The sequence below is a fragment of the Terrapene carolina genome, unplaced genomic scaffold, assembly GCF_002925995.2.
Source record: "Terrapene carolina triunguis isolate 2854851 unplaced genomic scaffold, T_m_triunguis-2.0 Scaffold926, whole genome shotgun sequence".
NCBI lineage: Eukaryota > Metazoa > Chordata > Testudines > Emydidae > Terrapene > Terrapene triunguis.
Window position 1 is genome coordinate 6012276 of NW_020665277.1, and position 24889 is coordinate 6037164.

At 54.3% G+C, this 24889-nt stretch overlaps 1 protein-coding gene across 2 annotated transcripts; it reads left to right on the forward strand.

Annotated features, from left to right (window-relative positions):
* The first annotated feature begins 1081 nt into the window (after positions 1-1081).
* On the forward strand, positions 1082-24883 carry DTX4 (deltex E3 ubiquitin ligase 4). Of its 2 annotated transcripts, XM_026661134.1 has the most exons (9): positions 1082-1384; positions 7886-8618; positions 13201-13262; positions 13758-13919; positions 14208-14269; positions 15094-15246; positions 17618-17779; positions 21463-21552; positions 22542-24883. In XM_026661134.1, exons 1-9 carry the CDS (start codon positions 1177-1179, stop codon positions 22773-22775), a joined length of 1866 nt encoding a protein of 621 aa, XP_026516919.1. In that variant the 5' UTR covers positions 1082-1176; the 3' UTR covers positions 22776-24883. The 2 variants fall into 2 exon arrangements, with proteins under 2 accessions (XP_026516919.1, XP_026516921.1); XM_026661136.1 differs by lacking the exon at positions 15094-15246.
* The last annotated feature ends 6 nt before the right edge of the window (positions 24884-24889 follow it).

A 24889-nucleotide genomic window follows, 5' to 3' on the forward strand; every position in this document is an offset into this window, starting at 1 on the left:
TGGGGTTGAGGAGCACCGGCAGGCTCTGGGGGGCAGGGCTGGGATAGTGGGGGGCTGCAGGTTGGGGTTGAGGAGCACCGGCAGGCTCTGGGGGGCAGGGCTGGGATAGCAGGGGGCTGTGGGTTAGGATTGAGGGGCAGCAGCAGAGCTGGGGGCACAAGGCTGGGCTAGTGAGGGGGCTGCAGGTTAGGAGCAGAGCTGGGGGTGCAGGCCTGGGATAGTAGGGGGCTGTGGGTTGAGGGGGGCACTGGCCCAGCTGTGGGGGGGAATCTCACAGACACCCTCAGGCCCACCCAGGGCCTGGACCTTCCTTTTCTGGGAGAACCCCCCGCCCTCCTCTTTACACCAAAGTGCTGATAAATGGTTTAACCCCCCCAGGTGAAATCCCCCTCTTTTGGGGTGAGATGGTTCAACCCAACCCTGCAGCTGCAGTTCCAGCTACGTGGTCAGTAGGTGGCGCCCTGGCGCTGGGCCGGGCATGAGGTAATGTGGTGGGAGTGGGGAGGGGGCCGCGAGGGCCCTCGAGACGCTACGCTCCTGGGAGCTCGCGCTGCGGCTCAGACTCCCCGGCTGCAAAAGCCAAGGAAGTTGGTTGGGGAGGGTGCAATAGGCAGGAGGGAAGGAAGCAACTGGGCCGTGCAATGGGGCGCCGCTTCCCGGCTTTGGAAAGGGGACGTCGCGCTGGGTGACGGCTTGCATGTCCCTGTCTGCGTCCGGGAAATCCCGGCCACCCGGAGTCCTTTAAAACCAGGAGAGCAACAGGGAGGTGGAGCTGCTGCTCATCCCGTGCAAAGGGGGGGGGAGGGGGGGGGGGGGGGGGAAAAAAACTAGAGCATGAAATTTCGAGAAGGGCTTGTGGCAGAGGAAAGCAGCAGCAGGAGGCGGAGGAGCTGCAACTGGTGTAACTAAAGCCCCCGCCTCCAAAAAAGAAACCCAGAGCGAGCTAATTCCCCCTCCCGGGAGCCCCATTGCAGAGCAGCGCCCCGTGGCCGGGTCCTGGCGGATGGGTGCAATGGCTGGGCGCCGCAGGGGAGCTCCGGGGGGGCACGTTGCAGGGAGGGGGGAGTGAGGGCGAGCTGCATATCCCCCCCCCCGAAAAAGCAGCCCGGAGACCCCCCCCCCCCCATTTGTTGAGGTCTGGGGCCCATGCGGCGCTGAGCCCCGGCCGGCGGAGCCATGCTGCTGGCCTCGGCCGTGGTGGTCTGGGAATGGCTCAACGAGCACGGCCGCTGGAGACCCTACAGCCCGGCCGTCAGCCACCACATCGAGGCGGTGATCCGGGCCGGGCCGCGGGCGGGCAGCGTGGTGCTGGGCCAGGCGGACCGGCGGCTGGCGCCCTACCTGCTGGACCTGCACTCGATGCACCAGTTCCGCCAGGATACCGGTGAGTGGGGAGGGGGGCGCCCAGCGTGACCCGGATCGCCCTGCGCTGCCGGGGGTGGGGCGGGCCCGGCCTGACCCGGATCGCCCTGGGGAAGGGGAACCCGGCCCGGAGTGTCTCGTCCCTGTCTCGGGTCGTTCTATCTGTTTATTGCCCTGGTCCATATCGCGCTGTATTGTCCGGATTGAGGGGCATTGGCAAAGCTGTGGCGGGAGTCCAGGGCTGGGATAGCAGGGATTGGGGGGGTCGGGATTGGGGGGCACTGGTAGAGCTGGGGGGGGGTTCCCCCAAAGCGTGGCAGGGTTGGTGCCTGTGTTTTATTCCGTCCCCGAGACTGGGAGGCTGGTGTTCCCGCAGGGAGGCAGCCCCCGGTCTCGCGACGGGAAGGATGGGGGTGCGTGGGTGTTTCCGAGAACCGGAATATACCCAGGAAAGGCGGCTTGCCTGGGAATCCCTGGGCGCCTGTGAGCTCACACGGAGCTGGGGAATCCCCAGTGCATCCCGAGAGGAGGTTGCCGGTGGGGCAGGGTGTGGAGCAGTGCGAGCCCACCCTGGCACCAGGCTGTGGGTGGCCAGTGCACTTGGGAGGGGGGTAGTGGAGCCAGGGTGAGAAGGGACTGGAACGGGGAGAGGTGGCAGCATGGGGAGTGCCAGGGGCACAGAGGGGTTTGGCAGTGGGGAAGGTCGGAGCTGGAGAGGACCCCAAGCAGCTGGGATGGGGATACCCCTGACAGCACAGGGGCTCCCGGCTTTATGGCAGCCCCTCCCTGCTTTGTTATGAAGCGGGGAAGTGCTGCCTCTTGGCCGAAGCTGTGCCGCTTGAGAGGACAGCGCAGAATCCGGCTGTTGGCATAGGGAGGGGCGCCGGCTGGGGCTACTATGGGGCCACGATGGTTGGCTCCTCGGCTAGCGCCTCTGGCACTCTCAGCTTGGTGCCATGTGCGGCCCCGTAGATGCAAGGGTATAAGCTGGCTTTGGGGGCAGCACTGGAGACATCAGTGGCCCTGGCCAGAAATGAGTGGTGGCATGTGCGTGGCCCGACATGATGCTGGGGAAGATGGGCACCATGCCCCTAGCCCTGGATGTTCCCAAGCAGGATGGATCGTGATCTGGCGCCGCTCTTCCCGTGGGTTCCTCTCCCCCATGGGGCGCGGCTCAGCTCCCTCTCCCCATCCTTCCCGCTGGCCCTGTGTCTGCTCGGTTCAGGCTCCTCCAAAATCACCCCACTCAGTGGGCTAGTCACCATGGAGACAGAGGCAAGTTGTCTGTCCAGGTTCATTGGGGCCAGATTTTCCTCTGGAAACTGTCTGGAATAACAGCCCCCCCACACACACACCATTACCAGTGATGGAAGGGCCAGGGATCCATTGTTCACAGTCTGTCCAGAAAGGTGACCGGGTGAGCCAGCACAGAGGAGTGGGAGGGAAGCGGTGACCCCCAGGGGGATGCCTGGGAGGGAGGCGGTGACCCAGGGTGCGGGCAGCCCTTCCGGATGGGGTGCTGGTTTTGCTCTTGGCGTGACACCCCTTCAGAAGCTACCGGTGCCCGTGGCTGGGGGCTGTGATCCGAAGGTGATTGTGCCTGTCCTCGGATCCCTTTTCATTTCCTGTGTGGCTGGGGAGGGTGCCACAGCCCTCCAGGTGAACTGCCCCTTGGGGAGCTGGTGCTCCTGGCACAGAAAGTTAAGCCCACCCCACCCCCAGCTCTGAGATCTCCCTTGGGGTGATAGGGCCCAGGGGAAGGGCTCTCCATTTTTGTACAGGTCTGAGATCTGCAGACAGCAGGGCCCCCCATCTGCTTCGGTGGGATGGGGAGTCGGTTTCCAGTGGGGGCACCCCTACATACATGGGGCTCCCAGAGCGCACCCCCTCTTTCCCCAGGTTCCAGCTGAGAGGAAGGCGGGGGAGTAATAGTGAAACGGGCTCTGATGGAGGGAGGGGGATGGGATGGTGGCGGATAGAGGGGGGCCCCCGCCCAGCCCTGCCGCTGGGCTGAATGGGGAATTGTTCTGCCTCTGGCTGGCTTGTTCTGAATGTTGTTATTTTGGGTCATTAAGGGGCTCTGATGTGGGGGGTCACGACCCCAGCTGAGCCTTGAATAGCTATTGTCCCTTTTCTTCCTTTCTTGAATGGGAGGCTGGCCGCACGTCTCTGGTTAGGGGAGGGGAGGGGGGACTTTCCCACAGGATTGCTGCATGGCACTGGACCTGCCAGATGCTGAATGCCAGCACTGGCTTCTTCCCCTTCTCATCTGGGATTATAATAAATTACAGATGCTGTTCGGAGCTTGGTTTCTCTCCCCACACGCAGCTCCCTCAGCAATTCCCCCTTTGTCCCCCACACGTCTCATTGTGTGGCCTTTCTCGAGGGGGGAGAGTTAAAATATTTTTTACTGAAAACTCAGACTAATTGGCTGAGGAATTCCGTCAAGCTCGGAGTTCGAAAAATCAGGTGGGAAGCGGTCGAACTCCCTTCACCCGCCGTGTTAATTAAAAAATCCTAGCGTGACCTCCCATGGAGATTTAATGAAGTGCTGGAGCTGACAAAGTGGGGGGCTGTACCCCAAAATTGTAGCACTTTAACTATACACCGGTGCTTATGCTGTGGTAGCTGTTGCCATTTGGGAAGAGGCAGAAGCTATACCAGTATAAACCGTGTTAGGGGTTGTACGGATATAAACATTAAGGTAGAAGCTCACCAGAATAATTATAGTGGTACCAAACTGGTGTGTGGGCCAGGTCTGAGACTTCCTTGTGCTTTACAGCATGCTTACGGGCATGTTACGGAGCACCGTATGTAATTAAAGTTAAACTCCAGATTATCCTTTCTTTGTTCACATGCTGAGCTGCAAAATTCAGCGTTTTCTAGTCTACTTCCACCGTTGCAGTGTCTGGGTGCCTCACAATCTCTAATATTTAGCCACACGCACCCGTGTGTGTGTGTTTCTGCTTTACTGATGTGGAACTGAGGCCCAAAGAAACTAAGGGACTTGCCTAAGAACTTGCAGGAAAACTGTGCCAGAGCAGGGAATTGATCTTGGGTGTCCTAAATCCCAGGCTGGTACCCTAACCTTTGGACTGTCCACCCTCGATGGGATTTCTAATGGGAATAGATTCATAGATTCATAGATTCTAGGACTGGAAGGGACCTCGAGAGGTCATCGAGTCCAGTCCCCTGCCCGCATGGCAGGACCAAATACTGTCTAGACCCCCTGCCCGCATGGCAGGACCAAATATTGTCTAGAATCTGTCATTAGTGTTGATTAATGTGGTTCTACTGCTGTGTTGTTTTTTTAAAGTCTCTAGAAACTTTTTATTTTTGGGAACGCCCTATCTCACAAAGTGCAGGTCCAGCCGCTGCCCATTTGTTTGGCGCAGTAGTGACTGGGTGAGGTGTAGCATATAAGGCTAAAGGTTAGTTTTTTCATGAGAAGTTTGATCCTGCAATATCGAAGTCAGTGGAGGTTGTGCTGCTGACCTTGGTGGCGGTGGGCGCAAGAGGGGAAACACAACAGAGTGGTTATGTGCCACAGAAATCTCTCCCTTCGATCTCATGCTATCAGAATAAGTCCAGCAGGGTTTTAAAACTCGACACTGTCAGAGTTCGTGAGATTCACCAACTGAGCTGCGTTGGGTCAGAGAGGATCCAGACGGCACCCACGGAGTACTGGATCTGAGTGGTGTCTTCTTGTGTTCCATTGCCTAACATGGTTTGGCTTTGCAGGGGCTGTAGTCTCACGTTTATTGCCTTGTGACCATTTTTCTGCATCAGTGTCATAAAACGTTTCCTTTTAAAAACTAAGGAAATTCCCAAACGTACAATTGTGTGAAGGCTACAAATGGAGGTTGGTTCTTAAAACGGGAAGAGAAATTTTGTAGTAATTTTAACAACAAAACATCTGAAATTCAGGAATCGCCTAGATGAGGTTCCACAAACTAACTGGACTCTGCACTTTTACCAATGCCTGTCCTCTACCCATCCCCCACTCCTTTCTACCCCTATCCTGCATCCACATTCTCAATCTGCACCGCAAACCTTGAATTACCAAAAATACACAGATTTCCATTACACCGTGCCAGGGATGAAACGAGTTGCCGGGGCTCAGCCCAATTCTGGGGTGCCCACACACAAAGAACTAGAGCTCACTGGGACTCTCCCAATACTGAAGTCGCATGAATTTTGGGTTCTGATTCATGCTGGGATTACTATCAACTACCGTAATGTAGATACACTTCTACTCCTCCATTCCCACCTCTCCATGGAGCAGCAACTCACACTTAGGCCTGGTCCACACTACCCCCCCACTTCGGACTAAGGTACGCAAATTCAGCTACGTTAATAACGTAGCTGAATTCGAAGTACCTTAGTCCGAACTTACTGCGGGTCCAGACGTGGCAGGAAGGCTCCCCCGTCGATGCCGCGTACTCCTCTCGCTGAGCTGGAGTACCGGCGTCGACGGCGAGCACTTTCGGGATCGATTTATCGCGTCTAAACCAGACGCGATAAATCGATCCCAGAACATCGATTGCCTGCCGCCGGACCCTCCGGTAAGTGTAGACGTACCCATAGACTCTCCTTCCATTCAGCCACCTATCAGAGAGAGACATCTCTGCTCTTACCCCTCCGCCTACAGCCCAGAAATAATGCTGCCCTGGATACCTGTGGCTTGGCTCTGCTACAAAATGTAGCCGCCTCTGAATATAGTCCTCTACGACTCGCATAGCTGGGCTGGGACTGAGTGCCATAGACGGTGTCAAACTGTATTCAAGTCCAATTCAACGAATGTCATTGCTGCAAACAGCATTTGGAGATGGTTATGTTTGGGAGGAAATCAAAACCAAGGGGACAGAAAGCTCAGGCTGCCTGTTCTACTCTGTTGATTACAATACACCTTGTATTGGTATCCTCCACATCAGCAGCAGACTCCAAAGAGAGGTGGGGTCAGAGTTAAGGCCGTTTGTGGAACCATGACTGTATATATTTTGTGTCTTTTACAGAGTTTAAAAAAAAAAACATTGTTTGTAGCCCATAAAGGCACCAGCTCCAATTGGGCCTCATGGTGGAGGGTGCTGCACAGACCCTCAGCTTGTCTATGCTCCCAAGTTCCATTGGTCTCACGTAAATCGGTTTAGTCAAACGAGTGCAACTTCTGAGTGGACTCGTGTACCAGCTTCATGCTGGGTATATTTGTTTAGCTTGTGCTTGTAAATCTACTGATGAGGGACAAACTACTACCAGATGGATTAAGGCCTGGTCTACACTTAAAATATTTGCTGGCATAGCTATGTTGATTAGGAGTGGGGAGGGGAGGGGGAATCACACCTCTAGTCAACATAACGGTGCTGGTAAAAGCTCCAGTATAGATGAAGTTACACTGGCAAAAAAATGTCCTTTTGCTGGTTTTGTTCAGAGAACAGATATAAACTATACCAGCAGAGGAACTCTTGCTGGCATCAGCTGTGTCTCCAGTAGGAGGGTTTGCCAGGATCGCTATACCGGCAAACGCTTTCCTTTGTAACAGTGTGGCTAATGAACCGTTCGATCAATTTAGAAAGGCTCACGGTGGATTCTCCATCACTGGTCATTAAAAGTTCTGCTCCGGGAATTGTTTTGGGGCAGGTCTCTGGGCTGTGTTAGACAGGAGGTCAGACAAGATGATCGCAATGATCCTTTCTGGTCTTGGAATCTATGAATCTAGTGGAGACGAGGCCTGATGGAAGAGAGTCCACAAGCACAGTTGTGCTGATAAATAAACTGGTATAAAATCAGCCCTTCCCCTTAAGCTGATGCGACTTTGTTTGAAGTGCAAGAAACAGTCTTTGCCCCTAAGAACTTAAGTCCAGATCCCTAAAGGTACTTAGGTGCTTAATTTCCATTAATTTCAATTGTAGTCTAAGGCAGTGGCTCTCAACCTTTCCAGACAACTGTACTCCTTTTAGGAATCTGATTTTTCGTGCGTATCCCCAAGCTACACCTCACTTAAAAACTACTTGCTTACAAAATCAGACATAAAAATACAAAAGTGTCACAGCACGCTAATACTGAAAAATTGCTGACGTACTCATTTTTACCATATATATAAAAAAAACCCAATTGGAATATAAATATCATACTTACATTTCAGTGTAGAGTATATAGAGCAGTATAAACACGTCATTGTCGGTATGAAATTTTAGTTTGTACTGACTTTGCTAGTGCCTTTTATGTAACCTGTTGTAAAACTAGGCAAATATCTAGATGAGTTGATGTACCCCCTGGAAGACCTCTGCGTACCGCCAGGGGTACACGTACCTCTGGTTGAGAACCACTGGTCTAAGGCTGTGGCATCTTGCTTTGGGCTGGTTATGTCTTGTACCTCCATCCCCTCCCATGGAGGCTGTGGGTCCCTGGCTCATAACGCCTGTCCCTTCCCAGGGATGTTCTTGGGGAGTAGGTTATGGGCAATGTGTGTAGCCTGGCTACCACAGGCTTTTATCATCTCTCTGTTTCTCCCTGCTCTCCCCAGGCACCATCCGCCCGGTGCGGCGCAGTTACTATGACCCCTCGTCGGCGCCGGGCAAGGGCGTGGTGTGGGAGTGGGAGAATGACAGCGGCTCATGGACACCCTACGACATGGAGGTGGGCATCACCATCCAGCACGCCTACGAGAAGCAGCACCCCTGGATCGACCTCACCTCCATCGGCTTCTGCTACGTCATTGACTTCAGCACCATGGGCCAGATCAACCGGCAGACCCAACGCAAGCGCCGCATCCGCCGCCGCCTCGACCTGGTCTACCCGCTGGTCACCGGCACCCTGCCCAAGTCCCAGTCATGGCCGGCCAGCCCCGGCGTTTCCAGCTCACCCCCCACCCCACCCTGCACCTGCCCCCAGTGCCTTCTGGTCATGAGTGTCAAGGCGGCGGTCGCGGCTGGGGCCAATGGCGGGACTGGCACCGCAGTCCCCCAGCAGCAGCAGCGTAAAGCCACCGCTCTATCGGGCGGCCCCAAGCCTCCCGTTCCAGCGCCTGGGCTCAAGCCCCCGGATGGCACGGCCACCACGCGTGGCCCACTGAAGACCCTGGCATCCCAGGTGGGCCGGAGGCAAGCAGCCAGCACGCCGGCCCTGAGCTCGGCCAGCTCTGCCACAAGTCCACCTGCCGCCAATGGGAAGGTCTCGCGTGCCAGCCTCAACACCCTCAACCGCACCCACCTGCAGCGCCTGGCCATCGCCCAGTCCCGTGTGCTGATAGCCTCCGGGTGAGTGAGCGAGCGAGCGAGCAAGGTTCCCCCGGGGTTCTTAATAATCAGCCTGGGTCCAGGGTACCCACATCACCCTGCCCTCCAATAGCTGGCGCTAATTGGCCTCTTAGCCAAGGGTCAGTGAAGTGGGCTATGGAGGCTGTTGGCAGGACTGTGCATGGGGGAGGGGGAGAACTTGCCCTGGTGTAACCTGTTCAGTCCCCACTCTGGGAATGAGCTCCAAGGGCTGCCCCGCTGACCCTTTCAGCTGTGTTCAGTTAACATCCATTGAAAGGAGAGCCTGCGTCGGGGTCCCGCTGTTTGCTTCCGGTGCCCTGCACCCTTGGCCTTGTCCGTGGGCATCTGTGCTGCCACTATAGCATGGGTCTGTCTGTCATGGCCACCCGTCTGGGACCGTGCATCCGCTGCCTCGATCTCGCGCTGTGTCTGTACTTTCATAGAATCATAGAACATTAGGGTTGGAAGAGACCTCAGGAGGTCATCTAGTCCAATCCCCTTTCATTTTGGTGTTGCTGTTGTTTTGCTTTAAAGGCCGTCGGCAGTCAAGGCACCAAGCTGGCATGGGACAGGAGGCCAAGTGTTGTCGTAGATCAAAATCTGGATAGGAGTCAGAAAGCAAAAAGTAGGGTCCAGTGGTCAGTTCTCATCCCAGCAGAAGGTGAACAGAGGGATATAATTTCCATAGTAGATCCTGTGGTATTTTATATATTTATTAGTGATCTGGAAAGGAGGGTGGACAGGAAAATGTGCAGAAGACACAAAGGTATTTAGGTTAGTTAGGACCAGAGAGGGCTCCGATGGAACGTCAGAGACACCCAAACAAGCCTGCGGAATGGGAAACATGATGATAAATGAAGTTGTGTCAATAAATGCAGTGTAATGCACACTGGAGGGGAAAATTTAAACCACTTGTGCACTGTACATTAATCGCATCAGCGCAGGAATAAGTTGTCATTATAGATAGCTCAGTGGGGACCTCTGCTCAGTGTGCGGCTATGGTCAGAAAAGCAAAAAAGCTGTTCGGATGCTCAAGGAATGGGATGGAGAATAACACAGAGACTATTGTGGTGCCAATACATCAATCAGTGGGGTGGCTTTGCCTGGATGCCATTGACAGCACAGGTCACCCCGTCTCCAGAAAGATGTTGTAGAATTAGAGGGGTTCAGAGAAGGGCGGTGTGAATGGCTAGGGCCTGAAAAAAAAAAAAAAAAAACTTATATGAAGAGAGATTGCAAAAGGTTGGGATTGTTGCCTTAAAGGGGAGCTGTGTAAGAGGGGGCGTGATGGAAATATGTAAAATACCGAGTGGTCTAGAGAAGGGAGATCGGGAGCTGCTGTTCTCCCTGTCTCATAACATAAGAACAAGGGAGAGTCAGTGAAATGGAGAGAGGGAGAATTCATAATTGATTAAAGGAAATACTTTGCCATACATTTTGTCATTAGCCAGTGGAACTCACTGCCACAGGATGTTGTTGAGGCCATCGACCTAGCAAGGTTCAAAAAGAAACTGGACATTTTCACCATTAACAAGAATATCCAGAGTTATAACAGTCAGTGCTAACAAAGGTAGCAGGGATATTAAACCTCCCGCTGAAGGGGTTAAGCCAGCCTCTAGTAGAGACCAGGATGACACCTAATGTGGGGGGAGATTATACCATGTCTCCTGTGAGGCTCTTATAGCTTCTTCTGCAGCATCTGGTGCCAACCACTGTCAGAGGCAGGAGATTGGGCTAGCTGGATCTGGGGTCTGATCCAGACTGGCAGTTTCCTTGTGAATCCCAGCCCAAGTGTACAGGGTGTGTTTACGCCGGGTGACTGGGGTCTAGACCACGTCAGCCAGTCCCAGCGTTTCAGCCATTAAGACCTGGGAGTTTCGTTAACAACTGGCCTGGGTATTCCACAGTGTCTGTGTTTTAGCTGCTGTAGGTGGAGGAAACCCCAAGGTCCAGATCCCAGCTGGTGTAAATCAGCTATAGCTCCAGTGGAGTCAGTGGGCCAGATCCCCAGCTGGGCTCAATGGGCCATCACTCCAGAATCTTTGTGGTGGCTATTTCTCACCTCCAAAACTGTACGGCACAAACCTCCAGGGTGGTGGAAAGTCCCTAAGGAAGTAATAAAGCCCCCTGTGACTGTAGCCCACACCACAGCCCTTCTCTATCCCCCTCTTCCCATCGCAGCCCCTCTCTTTCCCCCTCGACAAATACCAGAGACCTCTTTAACCATAAAATGGGGGAGGCCCCACAATCCCCTTTTGAATCTTAATGAAGCTATGGGACATTCTTTCACTCGGCCCTGCAGGGGGAGGGAGGCGCTATCAAAAGGCCTATAGAAAGCTTTTCATGCTGCTGCCTGATGAGGAAAACATCTCGCCCCCCTCCCCAGAAATCCCTTTCTTGGCCATTTAATTAGCGTGGTTCTCGCCCTTTGTCTGGCTTTGCCATCGGCCTTCTGTCGCCGTTCGCCCGGGCCTGTGACCCCTCCGGGAAACTTTCCCATGATAGGGAGCGGGAGGAAAGGGCCACGGGAACAAAAGGGGCTGTGAATGGTTCGAAGACTCAGGCAGGGTTTCTAAAGACTGAGAGAAAAGGGACGCGGGGAGGAGGGGGTGGGGGGCATGTCTCTAGATTAGAGGATTCTCTGGCTAGGCCTTGGTCTGTCGCTACGGCAACTGTTGTCCGGCTAGGAAGGTGCCCGGTTCTGGCTCGCCCTCCTCTGTTGCTGTGGTGCCGCCCCCATGAATGAAATCGATCTCCCTGCTTCCCCCCGCCCTAAGCCGTGTCAAAAGTCCAGCCAGGAAATGGCACATTCTGACTCGGCCGGGCGCGCCGGTGCCCTGGCGTTGTGCCGCCCGACCCCTGTATCTCGCCGGGGAGCTGTCTCTCATTCCGCAGCCTCGCGCGGCCGTTTGTCCCTTCCAAGGCTGCAGAATAGGACGCGGGCCTCCCCCCGTGCAAAATGTGGGGGGCTGTTTTGCCATCGTCGCCCCCTAGAAGCCCCACTTCTTCTCCTGGCCCTCCAACACCACTTAGCCCTTCAGGGGCATAAGCATTGATGGAGAAAGTGGGCAAAGCAGGCCTCACTGGGACACTAGCAAGAAACGCAGGGCGTGGAGGGGAGAGAGAGGGACACCCGTTGTGGGCTCAGCTGACCCCACTGGCAATGAGCGGTACATGGCCAGCCAGCCATCTGCGACGGCGCCTATGTCTGCAATTTCCTGGTCTCAGCCTGGTTGGCAGCAAACGCTGGACACGAGAGTGGGTGGTGTAGTGGGGCCTCTGCCCTCTGGGTTCTGCCTTGTGCCCAGAGCACCCCTCAGTGGTATATTTCCCCAAGTCTTGTTGCAGCGTCGTCTTTTCCTCTCCGTCATTCCCTCTCATGTAGTGCAGTCGTTAGGCTCAGTGCTGGCCCAAGGTCTTGTGATGTTCAGTCCCTGCGCCGAGGTCCGGGCCAGAACAGCACTGCCGCCCCCAGAGCTTGGTTGCGGTTCCAGGTCTGATAGATGGCAGCCCCGCCAGCCCTAGACATGATCTCTTGAATGAGTAGGAGATGGGCGTATCAAAATCCCATTGCCCGGATTACCATGGTGCTCCTGCTGTGTCGGTCCTGGCGGAAGAGCTAGCCCCGGAAAACAGGGCTGTGCACCATCTGGGCATAACTGGAGCTTTCTGCTGCTGTCAGGCTGCCACGGACACGTCTGAAGTGCGTGTGTGGGTGGAGCAGTGGCCTGAGGTGATTTTTAGGGCCAGGTACGGAGCTTAGAAAGACGCTGGAGGGTCAGTGCAGTTGTCATCAGGACAAGGACATTTTTGGGGCAAGGCCTTGTGGGGACTAGAGATCTCTAGCCTCTGCCCCACATTCCCCTCAGCTTGGCGTTGTGTCTGGTGGCTTTATTTCCAGATCAAGTGATGAGTGTCTCTCCCACCCCTCCAACTCTCTGTTCCTACCCAGATTGGGTGCACACCCTGGCTCACGTATGCACATGCCGGCCCCTGCCAGACCAGGTTGGCTCACAAGGTGTGTGAACTGCAGGATGTTAGCCGGAGGTGAAACCTGCTGGTCTGGTTGGGTCACGTGAACAATCACAGTTCCCATCCCCTGCAAGGTGCAGTCTGGAGAGGAGAGGACGGGTGGCTGCGGGCCGCCTGGTGGGAGCTGGGGGCAAGGCATCCTGGGAAAGGGAATGTGCCATCTGCCCTTGCTGTGCCAGCCCCCTTCTCCAGTGTGTGTGTGTGGGGGGTGTCTTGTGAACTTGGGAGCCCAGCCACATTCGCTCCCTGGTTTGCTGAGCCCCTTGTGTGGAGCCATTCTGGCCGGCGGACCTCGGATCACTCAGCCTACCCCGGCCCCAGACCATGTCCCCTGCTTTTGGGGTTCTCCGCTGTCCATTGACGTTCCTGCTCCCTCTGTTTGGAGGGCTCCTGTGTGCTCCTCGCTGGCCCGTGGTGGGGGATGGTGGCCTGAGACAGGGGAGCCTCTGGGAACCGGTGGTCCATGCATTGCACTAATCAGTGGGGCAGGGGCTTTCTCCAGGGGGATGAACCCACAGTGAATTCTGACCCCCCAATTCCTTCCCCTCAGGGTCCCCACCGTCCCAGTGAAGAACCTCAACGGCTCGAGCCCTGTTAACCCCGCGCTGGCAGGTGAGGGAGCCAGCCGGTCGGGCCAGCCTAGCGTGACTGAGCAATAAAGACCTCTGGGGGCAGGGGGGAAGACCCACACTTCTGGGGCTGGTGTGGGCTGTGGGCTTTGGGCAGCACCTGTGTAGAAGGGGATGGGGGCTACTGGACAAGCCTGTACCCCAGAGGAATGGAGGCAGAGAGTGATATTGGCCCCTTGGTTGTAAGGGGTGGGTGGGGAGGGTCCCTGTTCTAGGTAGGGGATGGAGAGCACCATTGGCGGGCATATGTGCTTCATATGGCAGCAGGAGAGGGGTCTCATAGGCCGCTGTTTAGGAGCGAGTGGGGTTGGGGTGTCTGCTTCATGAGGGTGCTGGGGTGTGGGGGATTCACGGGGTGGGTCTGGGTCTGTTAGAGGCAAAGTGGGGCTTCGGGCCGCTGGCCAGAAGGGCTTGTGGGGGGTGCCTGGGGTTCATCGGAGCTGGCTTCTCAGGGCCTTTCCCCATCTTTCTCCGCCAGGGATCACAGGGATCCTCATGAGCGCGGCGGGGCTGCCCGTGTGCCTCACCCGCCCCCCCAAGCTGGTGCTGCACCCCCCACCCGTCAGCAAGAGCGAGATCAAATCCATCCCGGGCGTGGCCAACACCTGCCGCAAGACCACCAAAAAGCAGGCCAAGAAAGGTGAGCGCGAGCCCTTACCCAGAGCCTCTGGGCGTCCGCACGTCCCTAGCGGGAGCCCCTTCCTGTCCCCATGTCCTGCTAATCTCCCCATCAGGGGAAGCCCTTCCCATCTGGTGCCATTCACCCCAGCCTCATTGCACAGCTTCTCCTCCCCACAGGGCTCTGTCCCCACTCATCCCTCCCTGGCCCACGGCGCCCCTTTCCTAGGGTGCCTCATGTCTCCACAGCCGCGTTCAGGGCAGTGTAACTCTAGCCCCAATGTGCCGGTTCTCTTCCTCCCTGCCCCAGGTAAAACCCCGGAGGAGGTGCTGAAGAAATACCTGCAGAAGGTGCGTCATCCTCCGGACGAGGTGAGAGCAGGTTGCCGTCTGTCAGGGCGTAGGGTGTCTCTGTCTTGGGCTAGGTCTTCACTGCCAAAATCTCTGTAGTTCTGCAGTGCGTTAGCGCTCTGGCTGTACAATCCTGGAGAAGACAAGGCACAGGTAGATTTGACCTCAGTGTAGCTGGTCAAAGTCGATGACCCACCCCCCCCACCCCCCCCGCGCCACACACACACCCCTCCGCCAGCTACAGCAAGATCAGAGCCACGTCTACACCAGGCTCGTACAGCGCGCTGGAGCTGTCCCGGGTTGGTTATCGTGCCATGCAAACACCCCCTTTTGGGTGAGTTGTGAGGAAAGGTTGCTCACGCTGTATGTGAGGTGTAGGGGGTTGCATGCTGTGTGCACGTTGTCCGGGTGGGTGTAAGCACGTGGCAGAGTTGCACTCGGGGTGTTGCGTAGCTGCTTGCTTCTGGCTGTCGGTGTGTCTTCAGGAAGGGGATCCTCGCGCCGGCAAACAGGGCTAGGCTGATATCACTGGAGCTCACATCTGCCTGTCCTTCCGCAGAGCAAGGCCAGCTCTGGCTTCCCCCGCCAGTGGGACCTGACCTTACCCTGGTGACGGGGCTCTGATTCCTGGTTAGCCTCGCCTCCCCTCTGAGCCTGCGTGGTGGTTGTTCTTGCCCAGTGGGGCCTGGGCTGAGACATGCACTCCCCTCCCCCCCAACTTGGCTCATATACATTGGCCTGCATGCTCAATCACTCCGAGCCTGGGCTGGATTCAGACCAGGTCCATGTCTCCGTCTGACTCGATTTTCTCCTCTCTCTGCCTCCTCCTCCTCCGCTCCCCCAAGGACTGCACCATCTGCATGGAGCGCCTCTCCACCCCGTCTGGCTACAAGGGGCCCCAGCCAGTTGTCAAGCCCGACCTAGTGGGGAAGCTGTCCAAGTGTGGCCATATCTACCACCTCCACTGCCTGGTCGCCATGTACAACAACGGCAACAAGGTGCGTGGTGGGCTCTGGGAGAGGTGGGCGTGTGCTCGGCCAGCTGCCACTAGGGGGCCCCAGCGAGGACTGGGTCCTAACATAGAACGGAGGTTGTACGTGGGGTTGGATGCTGAGCCAATCAGATTGCTTGCCTGGGGCTGAATCCTCCCACTTGATAGGTTGTAAGAGCCCAGGGTTCTCTCTGCCATTTCTCCTGGTGTCTCCCATTGGCTCTGTGGGACAGGAGGGCTTTGCTTAGTCACTTTGCAGTGGGCGCTGATTGACCCTTCCCGAATGCTTGGCTGTCTCTGTAAACATCAGCGAGTCGAGTAGAAACCATTCTCATATCTGGCCATCCCTGCCCCAGAAGGCCTCTTCCATTCTCTTCCCTTAAAGCGTCAGTGAATTTTACACAGCTTTCCCACCATTTTATCCTGTTTCATTAAGACACGTGTCCGTGCTGCAAAGATTATCTGGTTTGCTGCCCTTCATGTGCTGGGCGTGAGGCAGTAGTTAGCGATACAGATGGGGAGTCATGAGACTGTCGCTGATGTGCAGATATGGTTGGAAAATGTCCCCTCACCTGCTGGAGAATTTTTGAGTTTTCGGCCAAAAAAATCTAAAGCTAGAATATCTTGGCTACAATCAAAATATTTCCATTTGGAAAGTAAGCTGTGGTGCCTCCTGGGAGTTACTTCGTGGGTGCCTTATGATGGCATTCTCCTCTACTGGCCATGCCACCTGGTTGGACTACGTCTCTCCTGTTGCATCGTCTCTCCTGTTGCATCGTGGTCTCCTTGTCTTGGTGAGGGGAGGCGGTTGCATCAGGACTGGTGTATAGCCACGATGCATCATGGGAGTTGAAGTCCAGCTGAGGAGCCCAGCCCATAGAAGAGAATGGGAGCATAAGACAGCTGAAATTCAACTCAAATAAGGTCCCTGCTCTGTGCCTCAGTTTCCCCATCTGTACTACAGAAGGTATTGTGAGTAGACCTGGGTGAATCATTGAATTATTTTTTTTTGGTTCGCTGACTGTTCTGAAACATAAAATTAAAAAAAATGGTTTGGGTCAAGCTGAATTTGAAAATTTTTGCCACATCAAAACTGTTTGTTTTGGGTCGAATGAAATGTTTTAGCAACCCAGAACGTTTTGTTTCTGTGCATTTTTAAAGGTCTAGAGCTGTGGTACTCAACCAGGGGTTCACGTATCCCTGGGGGTTTGCAGAGGTCTTCCAAGGGGTACATCAACTCATCTAGATATTTGCCTAGTTTTACAACAGGTTACATAAAAAGCACTAGTGAAGTCAGTACAAACTAAACTTTCATACAGTGACTTGTTTATACTGCTCCTTATACTATACACTGAACTGTAAGTACAATATTTATATCCCAATTGATTTATTGTATAATTAAAGGTAAAGATGAAAAAGTCAGTAATTTGTCAGTAATAGTGTGCTGTGACACTTGTATTTTTATGTCTGATTGTGCAAGTTTTTAAGTGAGGTGAAACCTGGGGGTACATAAGACAAATCAGCCTCCAGAAAGGGGTACAGTAGTCTGGAAAGGTTGAGAACCACTGATCTAGAGTCACAAAATGGCCGGAGAAGGAAGCATTGGTGCCACCTCCCTTAAAAGCTTTTCCCCAGGAGTTAGGACACTCCCCTGGATTGTGGGAGACATGGATTCAATTCCCCTCCCTCCCCACCGCCTGATCAAAAAAAGATTTGAAGTTGGGTCTCTCACATTGCAGAAGAGTGTCCTAATGGGCACTGGGACAGGTCGGTGTGTCTCTCTCTCTCTCTCCCTCTCTCTCTCTCTCTCTCTCTCTCTCTCTCCTTGAAAACAATTCATGCAGATGACCATTGATCAATGTGTGTTGGGAAGAAGATGCGTTCAATGTATTCTACGGAAGGTTGAACTTTTTCTCATGAAAAATGGCTTTTCAAACCAAACACAAATTTTTGTTTGGTTTGAAATTTTCTGGGGAATCAAAAATTTTTTGCTTCATTTTGATTTCCATTTTTGGGTTTTGTCCCCCCACTGAGAAAAGGGAGGGAAAGGCGTGAGGAAGAAACATGAAACTCAGAACGAAACTTTTCGGTTTTAAATTAAATGGGGGAGAAAAGGAAATTGTTTAGTCAAAAAAGCTGAAAAAATTCCATAAACGCTTTTGAAAGAAACAAAGAACGTTTCATTCTCAATCAGTTTATGGGAAAAACCATTTTTGATCATATACTACTTCCTAATCAAGGTGTGGGGGGAGTGTGTGTGGTTCAGTAGAGGGGTGTGCGGGGGGGGATTGGAGGAATGTCAGCCTGACAACAGTAAAAGTGAAGGATTTGATTTGGTTTCTTTCTCTCCTTTCTTCCTTCCTTGCTCTTGTTCTCAGGATGGGAGCTTGCAGTGTCCAACCTGCAAAACCATATATGGGGTGAAGACTGGGACTCAGCCCCCTGGGAAGATGGAATATCACCTCATCCCTCACTCGCTGCCTGGGCACCCTGACTGTAAAACCATTCGGATCATCTACAACATCCCTCCGGGGGTCCAGGTGAGACCCCAGCTCTACAAGAGGGAGGGGGTGTGTGTGACGCTTCCCAGAGTTACCTGGGGTCGGGAGGCACTTTGCTATCACCTGCCCTTAGTGTGAGAAAACCTTGTCTGTGCCTGCCAGGGGTCAGCTCCCTGCCTCCACAGGCAACACACACAATCCTCACTAGGCCTCGCTGGCCCCCCGGCACTCAATGGCGTAGCGATAGGCACACTCCAGCCTTGAACCCTCTGAGCATCTCCCTGAAGCATCCAGCCCCTGCTCCGCTAGACACTCACAAAATTCACAGATTCGCTGCTCCCAGTTTACCAGATCATAGAATCATAGAATATCAGGGTTGGAAGGGACCTCAGGAGGTCATCTAGTCCAACCCCCTGCTCAAAGCAGGACCAACCCCTAGACATCTCCGGTCATGGCTCCGTGAAACACACAGCAATGAGACAAGCATGTTGTGAAAACAAGCCAAAGCTTATTTAACAAGGCATAAGAACGGCCATCCTGGGTCAGACCAATGGTCCATCTAGCCCAGTATCCTGTCTTCCAACAGTGGCCAATGCCAGGTGCCCCAGAGGGAATGAACAGAACAGGTAATCATCAAGTGATCCATCCCCTGTCGTCCATTCCCAGCTTCTGGCAAACAGAGGCTTCAGACACTATCCCTACCAATCCTGGCTAATAGCCATTGATAGAGCTATCCTCCATGAATTTATCTAGTTCTTTTTTGAACCCTGTTATAGTCTTGGCCTTCAGAACATCCCCTAGCAAAGAGTTCCACAGGTTGACTTTGCGTTGTGTGAAGAAGTACTTCCTTTTGTTTGTTTTAAACCTGCTGCCTATTAATTTCATTGGGTGATCCCCAGTTCTTGTGTTATGAGAGGGAGTAAATAACACTTCCTTCCTTTCTCCACACCAGTCATGATTTTATAGACCTCCATCATATCCCCCCTTAGTTGTCTCTTTTCCAAGAGGAAAAGTCTCAGTCTTGTTAATCTCTCCTCATATGGAAACTGTTCCATGCCCCTAATCATTTTTGTTGCTCTTTTCTGTACCTTTTCCAATTCCAATATAGGCACGGAGATTCAAATGAAAGCAAGTAGAAAGTTTGGAAACAAAAGGTTACATCTAAAGTAAAATCATAACATGTGTTCGATAACCTAGACTGAGTCAGCTAAAGCTCCCCCCCAAAGCCCTGCCAGTGTTTTTCAGCCAGGCCTGGCTGTGATCCTTTTCCCATGAGGCAAGTCACGCTTGTGTCCTCAGTAAAGAACGCTGGGGGTACCTCTGCCCCCCCTCCCCCCCCCCCCGCAGATATACCCTGACAATCTGTCATCAGTACTTGTAGACAGGATCCCTTGTATATTTCCTTACTTGATTAGCATCTTGGCTATGTATGCAGATAGATCTGTATTGTGAAGCAGACAACAGACAGTGCTCAGCCTGGGATGGTCTGAGGCACGTCACCTGTTTACCCACTGTGACGGGTTCCCCCCGGGGCGCCACCTGGAACTTTGGTACTACTGAGCCCTCTGACCCCCCAGCCGGGGCTGCCTCTCACACGGCCGCTGTGACACGCGGCAGACCCGCTCCCGGTCCTACACTTCCTCCAGCATTCACACAGGCAGGGACACACCCAGCTGCAGTTACATGCAGGCTCTGACCAGCCACTGCATGAACCAACACTAGAGAGGCTACAGCCAAAATAACGACCAGCTTCCCAGCCTAGGAACAACCCCAGAGGAGTAGAAACCCGAAATGATACCATCTTCCACTGTAAGCTCATAGCGTCCCCCCTCCCTCAGTGTGGAGAGGAAATGCACCAGCCCCTGAGCTAAGATTCCCAAACACTCACTCCAAACTTACTGGTTTAGATTAAAACATAAAATAAGTTTATTAATTACAAAAGAGAGATTTTAAGTTGTTATAAGTGATAGCAGATCAAAGCAGCAGTGGCGTAGCCAGGATCTAAGAGCAGGGGGAGCAAACATAAAAAAGGCGCCCCCCCCCCATTGGCTGCCGGCCGCGCTGCAGGCTGCCCTGCTGCACCCCTCCCTCACTCCTCTGGTCGTGCCGCCCCCTCCCCATGGGTCCTCCGGCCGTGCTGCCCCCCCTTGCCTATAGGAGGTCAGCGCCGGCCAGCAGGCGCGCCGCTTTTTGAAAACGTGCTGAGGGGAAGTGGCTGCTTCCCCTGCACCCCACTAGCTACGCTACTGCAAAGCAAATTACCTAGTAAATAAACAAAAACGCAGACTAAGCTCAGCATACTAGAAAGATAGGATTTGCATTAAGTCTCTCACCCTGATGGATGATACAATCAGGCTGCAGATTCTTAAGGCACAAACTGCACTTGCTTTGCAGCTTGGAATCCCCAGGTTTTCCTACACAGGCTAGAAATCCCTTTAGCCTGGGTCCAGCACTTCCCCCAGTTCAGTCTTGTTCCTCGGGTGTTTTCAGGAGTCTTCTTGTGTGTGGAGTGAAGAACAACAGATGATGTCACTCCCTGCCTTATATAGCCCTACCATATGGCGTGACTCTTTTGTCCCAAAATCAGTTTGTGGAAAAACACGGACATCCCCAAGATGGAGCCCAGAGTCATGTGGCCTGGTTACCTTGCTGAGACATAGCAGCCATTACTTACAGGCTGTCTGGAACATTCACAGGAAGGTTAAGTTCTTCCAGGGTCCCTTGTCTTTGCTGATGGGCCATCAGCACTGTCTGGCTTCTTCATTGTTGTACCAGAAAGGCTAGTTGTGGGTGTCGCCCAGATTAAGCAGGATGGACATACAGATACATAGTCAATATTCCTAACTTTAGATACAAAAATGATACATGCATGCAAATAGGATAATCATATTCAGAAATTATAACTTTTCCATTGACACCTCACATGACCTGTCTTGTACAAAATGCATCATAATTATGGCCTTATCATATCAGCATATCACTGTGAGGAATATGGGGTGCAATGTCACACCCGCCTTAACTCTCATATCTTGATTACATAATTTTCAGTGTAGATACATAACCCCTTAAATAGTATCTGTACGTATGTGTCACGGCGATCGTGATGACCAGTGGGCGGCTGGCGCTCTGTAGAGACCTCGTATGCCACCCTTTGGTGAATTATTATGCAGCTACCCGACTCGGGGATCCCTATAAAACCCGATGCACCCCCTGTGCCCCCTGCCCACTGGCCTCAGGAGATCCCTGGATCACAGCGGATGGGTGTGGGGGGCGCCTCTCGTGAGAGCAGTTGCTGTATTGACGCGTGCGGCTGCCTTGGTGCAGCCATGGCGAGATCTCTGCGATGACTCCATACCCCAAGGGATGTCTCTGGTTGTGACCCAGTTCCTGGAGGGGACGATCGCGCTGGCACAGCAGCTGTCTTGTGCTTGGTGATGGCGCGTGCGCTAGAACCAGCCGTGTTTGGAAGCGCTGCCAGCCGAGAAGGCTGAGTGGGGAGCTCAGGGGAATGTCTCTCCGCAGGGCCCCGGCCCCCTTGCTGGGCACCCTCCTCTCCCCGCAGGGGGCTTGTAGCAGATCCAGCAGTGGGTGACGGGGGCACTGGAGGGCCCTGCAGTTATGTAGCCCTGCAGCTGGGGGTGCTGTGATGACTCAAGATTAAACAGCTCTTATGCACCCTCTCAAGATCCCAAAGGATGCCATTTCTCTCTCCCTCTGCACAGGGACCAGAGCACCCGAACCCCGGGAAAAGCTTCACAGCCCGCGGATTCCCCCGACACTGTTACCTCCCGGACAGCGAGAAGGGCCGAAAGGTGAGGGGTGTCCTGCCAGTGTTCCCTCTAATTTTTCCCACCCATGTGCGGAATGAATTTTGTTACGTGCGCCAATATGGAGCCGATGTGTGACCCATCACCTTCATATTGATGCACATAACAAAATTCGTGGGTGTGGGGCCAAGGGGTTCGGAGTGTAGGAGGGGACTCAGGGCTGGGGCAGACGGCTGGGGGTGCGGGCTCTGGGGTGGGGCTGGGGATAAGGGGCTCAGGGCTGGGGCAGAGGGTTGGGGGCTGTGTGGGGGTGCGGGCTCCGGCTAGGGGTCATTGGATTATGATGGGGATCATAGCCTGGCGTGTGCGTCCCTGACACAAGCTCCTCTTAGGAGATGAGCTTTCAGCCCTGGGATGTACCACCTCCTTTCACTTGGTCTCCTGCAAAAGACCTAAGATGCCAGGAGCCCCCCATTTCAGTGACATCTCTAATGGACGATCGAGGCCTTTTCAGAGGCTGTGGGTTCATGCCAGACAAAGCCCCCATATACTCCACAGCGAGCTAAATCCAGCAGCGCTCTGTGCGCAAGAGACCAGATACAACGTCAGTTGCAGACCATTTAAAAAACAACCCCCAAAATTGAACCATGGAGGGGTTTTTTTTTATTGAATTTTGATATGGAAATAAACTCAGATTTGTTTTGTGCTGCCTCAAAATTTGCTGATAACATGTTGCCGCATTTTGTATGGAAAACTCAGTGCCTTGCAAAATCTGTCATGTGAGGCAGCTGGAGGTTTTGGTTGGGGAGCCAGGTTGGTGGTGGTGGGGATATGCACATCAGCTGGATGATCAGCTGTGAAATAGTTAACAGCGTTATCATGTTATCGATCATCATTATGTTTCAGAGTTAACAGCACAATGGGATGAACCACGCCACTCGCGCTTGGGAGAGGCTGTGTGCAGACTCCAGCCTGTCTTGGGGTGGGCTCTCAGCTGCTTCTGTATTAACCCTTTCCCTCCTGCGCTCCCCCAGTTGCTGAAGCTGCTGCTGGTGGCCTGGGACCGCCGCCTGATCTTCGCCATCGGTACCTCCAGCACCACAGGCGAGTCGGACACGGTGATCTGGAACGAGATCCACCACAAGACCGAGTTTGGCTCTAATCTCACGGGCCACGGCTACCCCGACGCCAACTACCTGGACAATGTGCTGGCCGAGCTGGCGGTGCAGGGCATCACGGAGGAGAGCACGGCCCAGGAGAAGGACTGAGAACAGGGGGAGGGGAGGAGATGGCATTCCTTTGTGGTGGGAGCAGCACCCCACACTCATCTCCTCCTCCCTGCCCCGGTGCCTGCATCCTCCTCCTCCCGCTGCTGTGACGCTCAGAGGGCACCAGTCGCACCATTGAGATGTGTGGCTTGGGGTTGGAGCAGAGGAGGAGGCCCACGGTGCCTCGTCAATGGGCATATCTGTGGGGCCGGTCTCCCAACATGGGCGCTGCCCCTCACCCAAGGTTACGTTAATCTTGTTGCACTTGGCTGGGAAGGGAGGGGGGATTGAACCGCTAAACCCTGTGAAAATGAACTGCCTCTTAGGGCACTACCCAGCAGGAAGTGCTCCCGTCCCATAAGGCAGCTCCGGCACCACGTGGGCGCCGCTGCAAAGGCCTGTGGGAATGCCAAGGATTCAAACCAGTCGTCGTCTTGCCCGGTTAGGAGACTGGTTGTGTGTTGTCATGTCACTGCTGCTTTCATGTTGTGGGCTCAGTGTGAGTTGGAAATGTGCTGTTTGCAGGTCTGGTACCCCCCCTCCCAACCCACCTCACCCTCCCAGGCCTGCCTCCCCGATCCCATCCCACATCGGGTCAGAGCCAGGCCTGCTGCCTGCTCGGATGTGAGCCTTGGGGGAAATGAGGTGGAAATCCCGTCTCCTTGATATGTTCCAAACTGGGTCAGGGCCGGAACTAGCTGGGTACGAGTCTCCTGGCACCAGTCCTTAGTGGGCTGGAGCAGAACGAGTTCGGCCACTATGTGAACGGTACTAGAGCAGGGGACGGGAATCCGTGATGGACGGATCAGAACCAGGCCCGGTCTTCTCCGGGTCCCTCTTCCCCTCCCACTCTCCCTAATCCATTCTCACCTGGGTCAGAACTAGTCCAGCTGGCTCAGCCTTGTCCAGTGGGGTGTGGGGGAGAGAAATCCTCCAGTACTGGCTCAGAACCACGTCTGGTTCTCCCTGTCTCAGTGAGTGTCATTTACTGCAGCCCCGTCCAGAACTGTGTGAGCTGATCTCCTTGTACCTGTGAAGGAACCGTGCCCCAGGGATGGCTCTGTCTGGTCAGACCTGGTGGGGGTGAGTTGTTATGAGGGGAGGTCCAATTCTCCCCCCCTCTCCCCCCATAAGTTGGGTTCTTTGAACTGTTTGTATGGGGGAGTCCCCCGGATACTGATCTGAATTTATATACCTCATGTTTTGGGGGTTTGTCGTATATATGTACATATATCTATCATGTCACGCTTGAAGATGACGTTGGCGCTAGGACGCTTAAAGGAAACGGTACTTAAGTTAGACCTGGAGGCCAAGTCCGCTGGCACTGGCCGTTCACCACGGCATGGGGGCGAGGCAAGCTGGGCGGCCATCTTGAAACAGAGGCGCCCAGTCAGGCTTGGCCACATTTCAAAATGGCCACTGCACGCCCCTCAGGAAAGTGGGGAAAGGGCACAAATACACACGCTCCCATTAGTGTGACTCTGTGCTGTGTGTGTGTGTGGGGGGGGGGCAGTTCTGAGTCCTCCCATGCCAAGATCCAGTCTCCTCTGGCTGGCAGCAATGGGAGGCCTTGGAGAAACACCTGGCCAGGGGTTAGCCCCCATGTTGGGGAAACAGGAGCCCAGTAAAATCTATAGAGCATCTAGGGTGACCAGATGTCCCAATTTTATTGGGACAGTCCCGATTTTGGGGTATTTTTCTTATATAGGCGCCTATTACCCCCCACCCCTGTCCCGATTTTTCACATTTGCTGTCTGGTCACCCTGAGAGTATCCATAACCCTGCTCAGCCTCTGTGGTGCTGCCACCTAGTGGCCTCTTTGCAGCTAGTGAGTGAGGTGGGTCCCATGGGCTATGCCCCAGGTCTCATCCCTGTTGTGAGCTGGGGAAGGGGTGGGTGAGGTGGTTCCCTGCTGGGATCCTGACCCTCTCCTGTCTAGTTGCTTAGGTCTTTGGCTCCTTGGGCTTTCCTGGCTTGAGGATTTTCCCCTTGCAGCCCTTGTGAAGTCCCTGTGGAGCAGATGCAGAGGAAATGGGGCCAGGTGATGTGGCTGAGTGGGGGCAGGTGAGGCAGGAATGGGGAGGGATAGGAGTTGCGATTGGCTGCAGATGGGG

What these genes read in the sequence shown, in the direction of transcription:
- DTX4 (XM_026661134.1), top strand. Translation starts at nt 1,177, where the DNA reads ATGCTGCTGGCCTCGGCCGTGGTGGTCTGGGAATGGCTCAACGAGCAC. An exon ending in TGTTAACCCCGCGCTGGCAG is followed by an intron (nt 13,263 to 13,757) that starts GTGAGGGAGCCA and finishes TTTCTCCGCCAG; the next exon opens with GGATCACAGGGATCCTCATG. An exon ending in TGCGTCATCCTCCGGACGAG is followed by an intron (nt 14,270 to 15,093) that starts GTGAGAGCAGGT and finishes CGCTCCCCCAAG; the next exon opens with GACTGCACCATCTGCATGGA.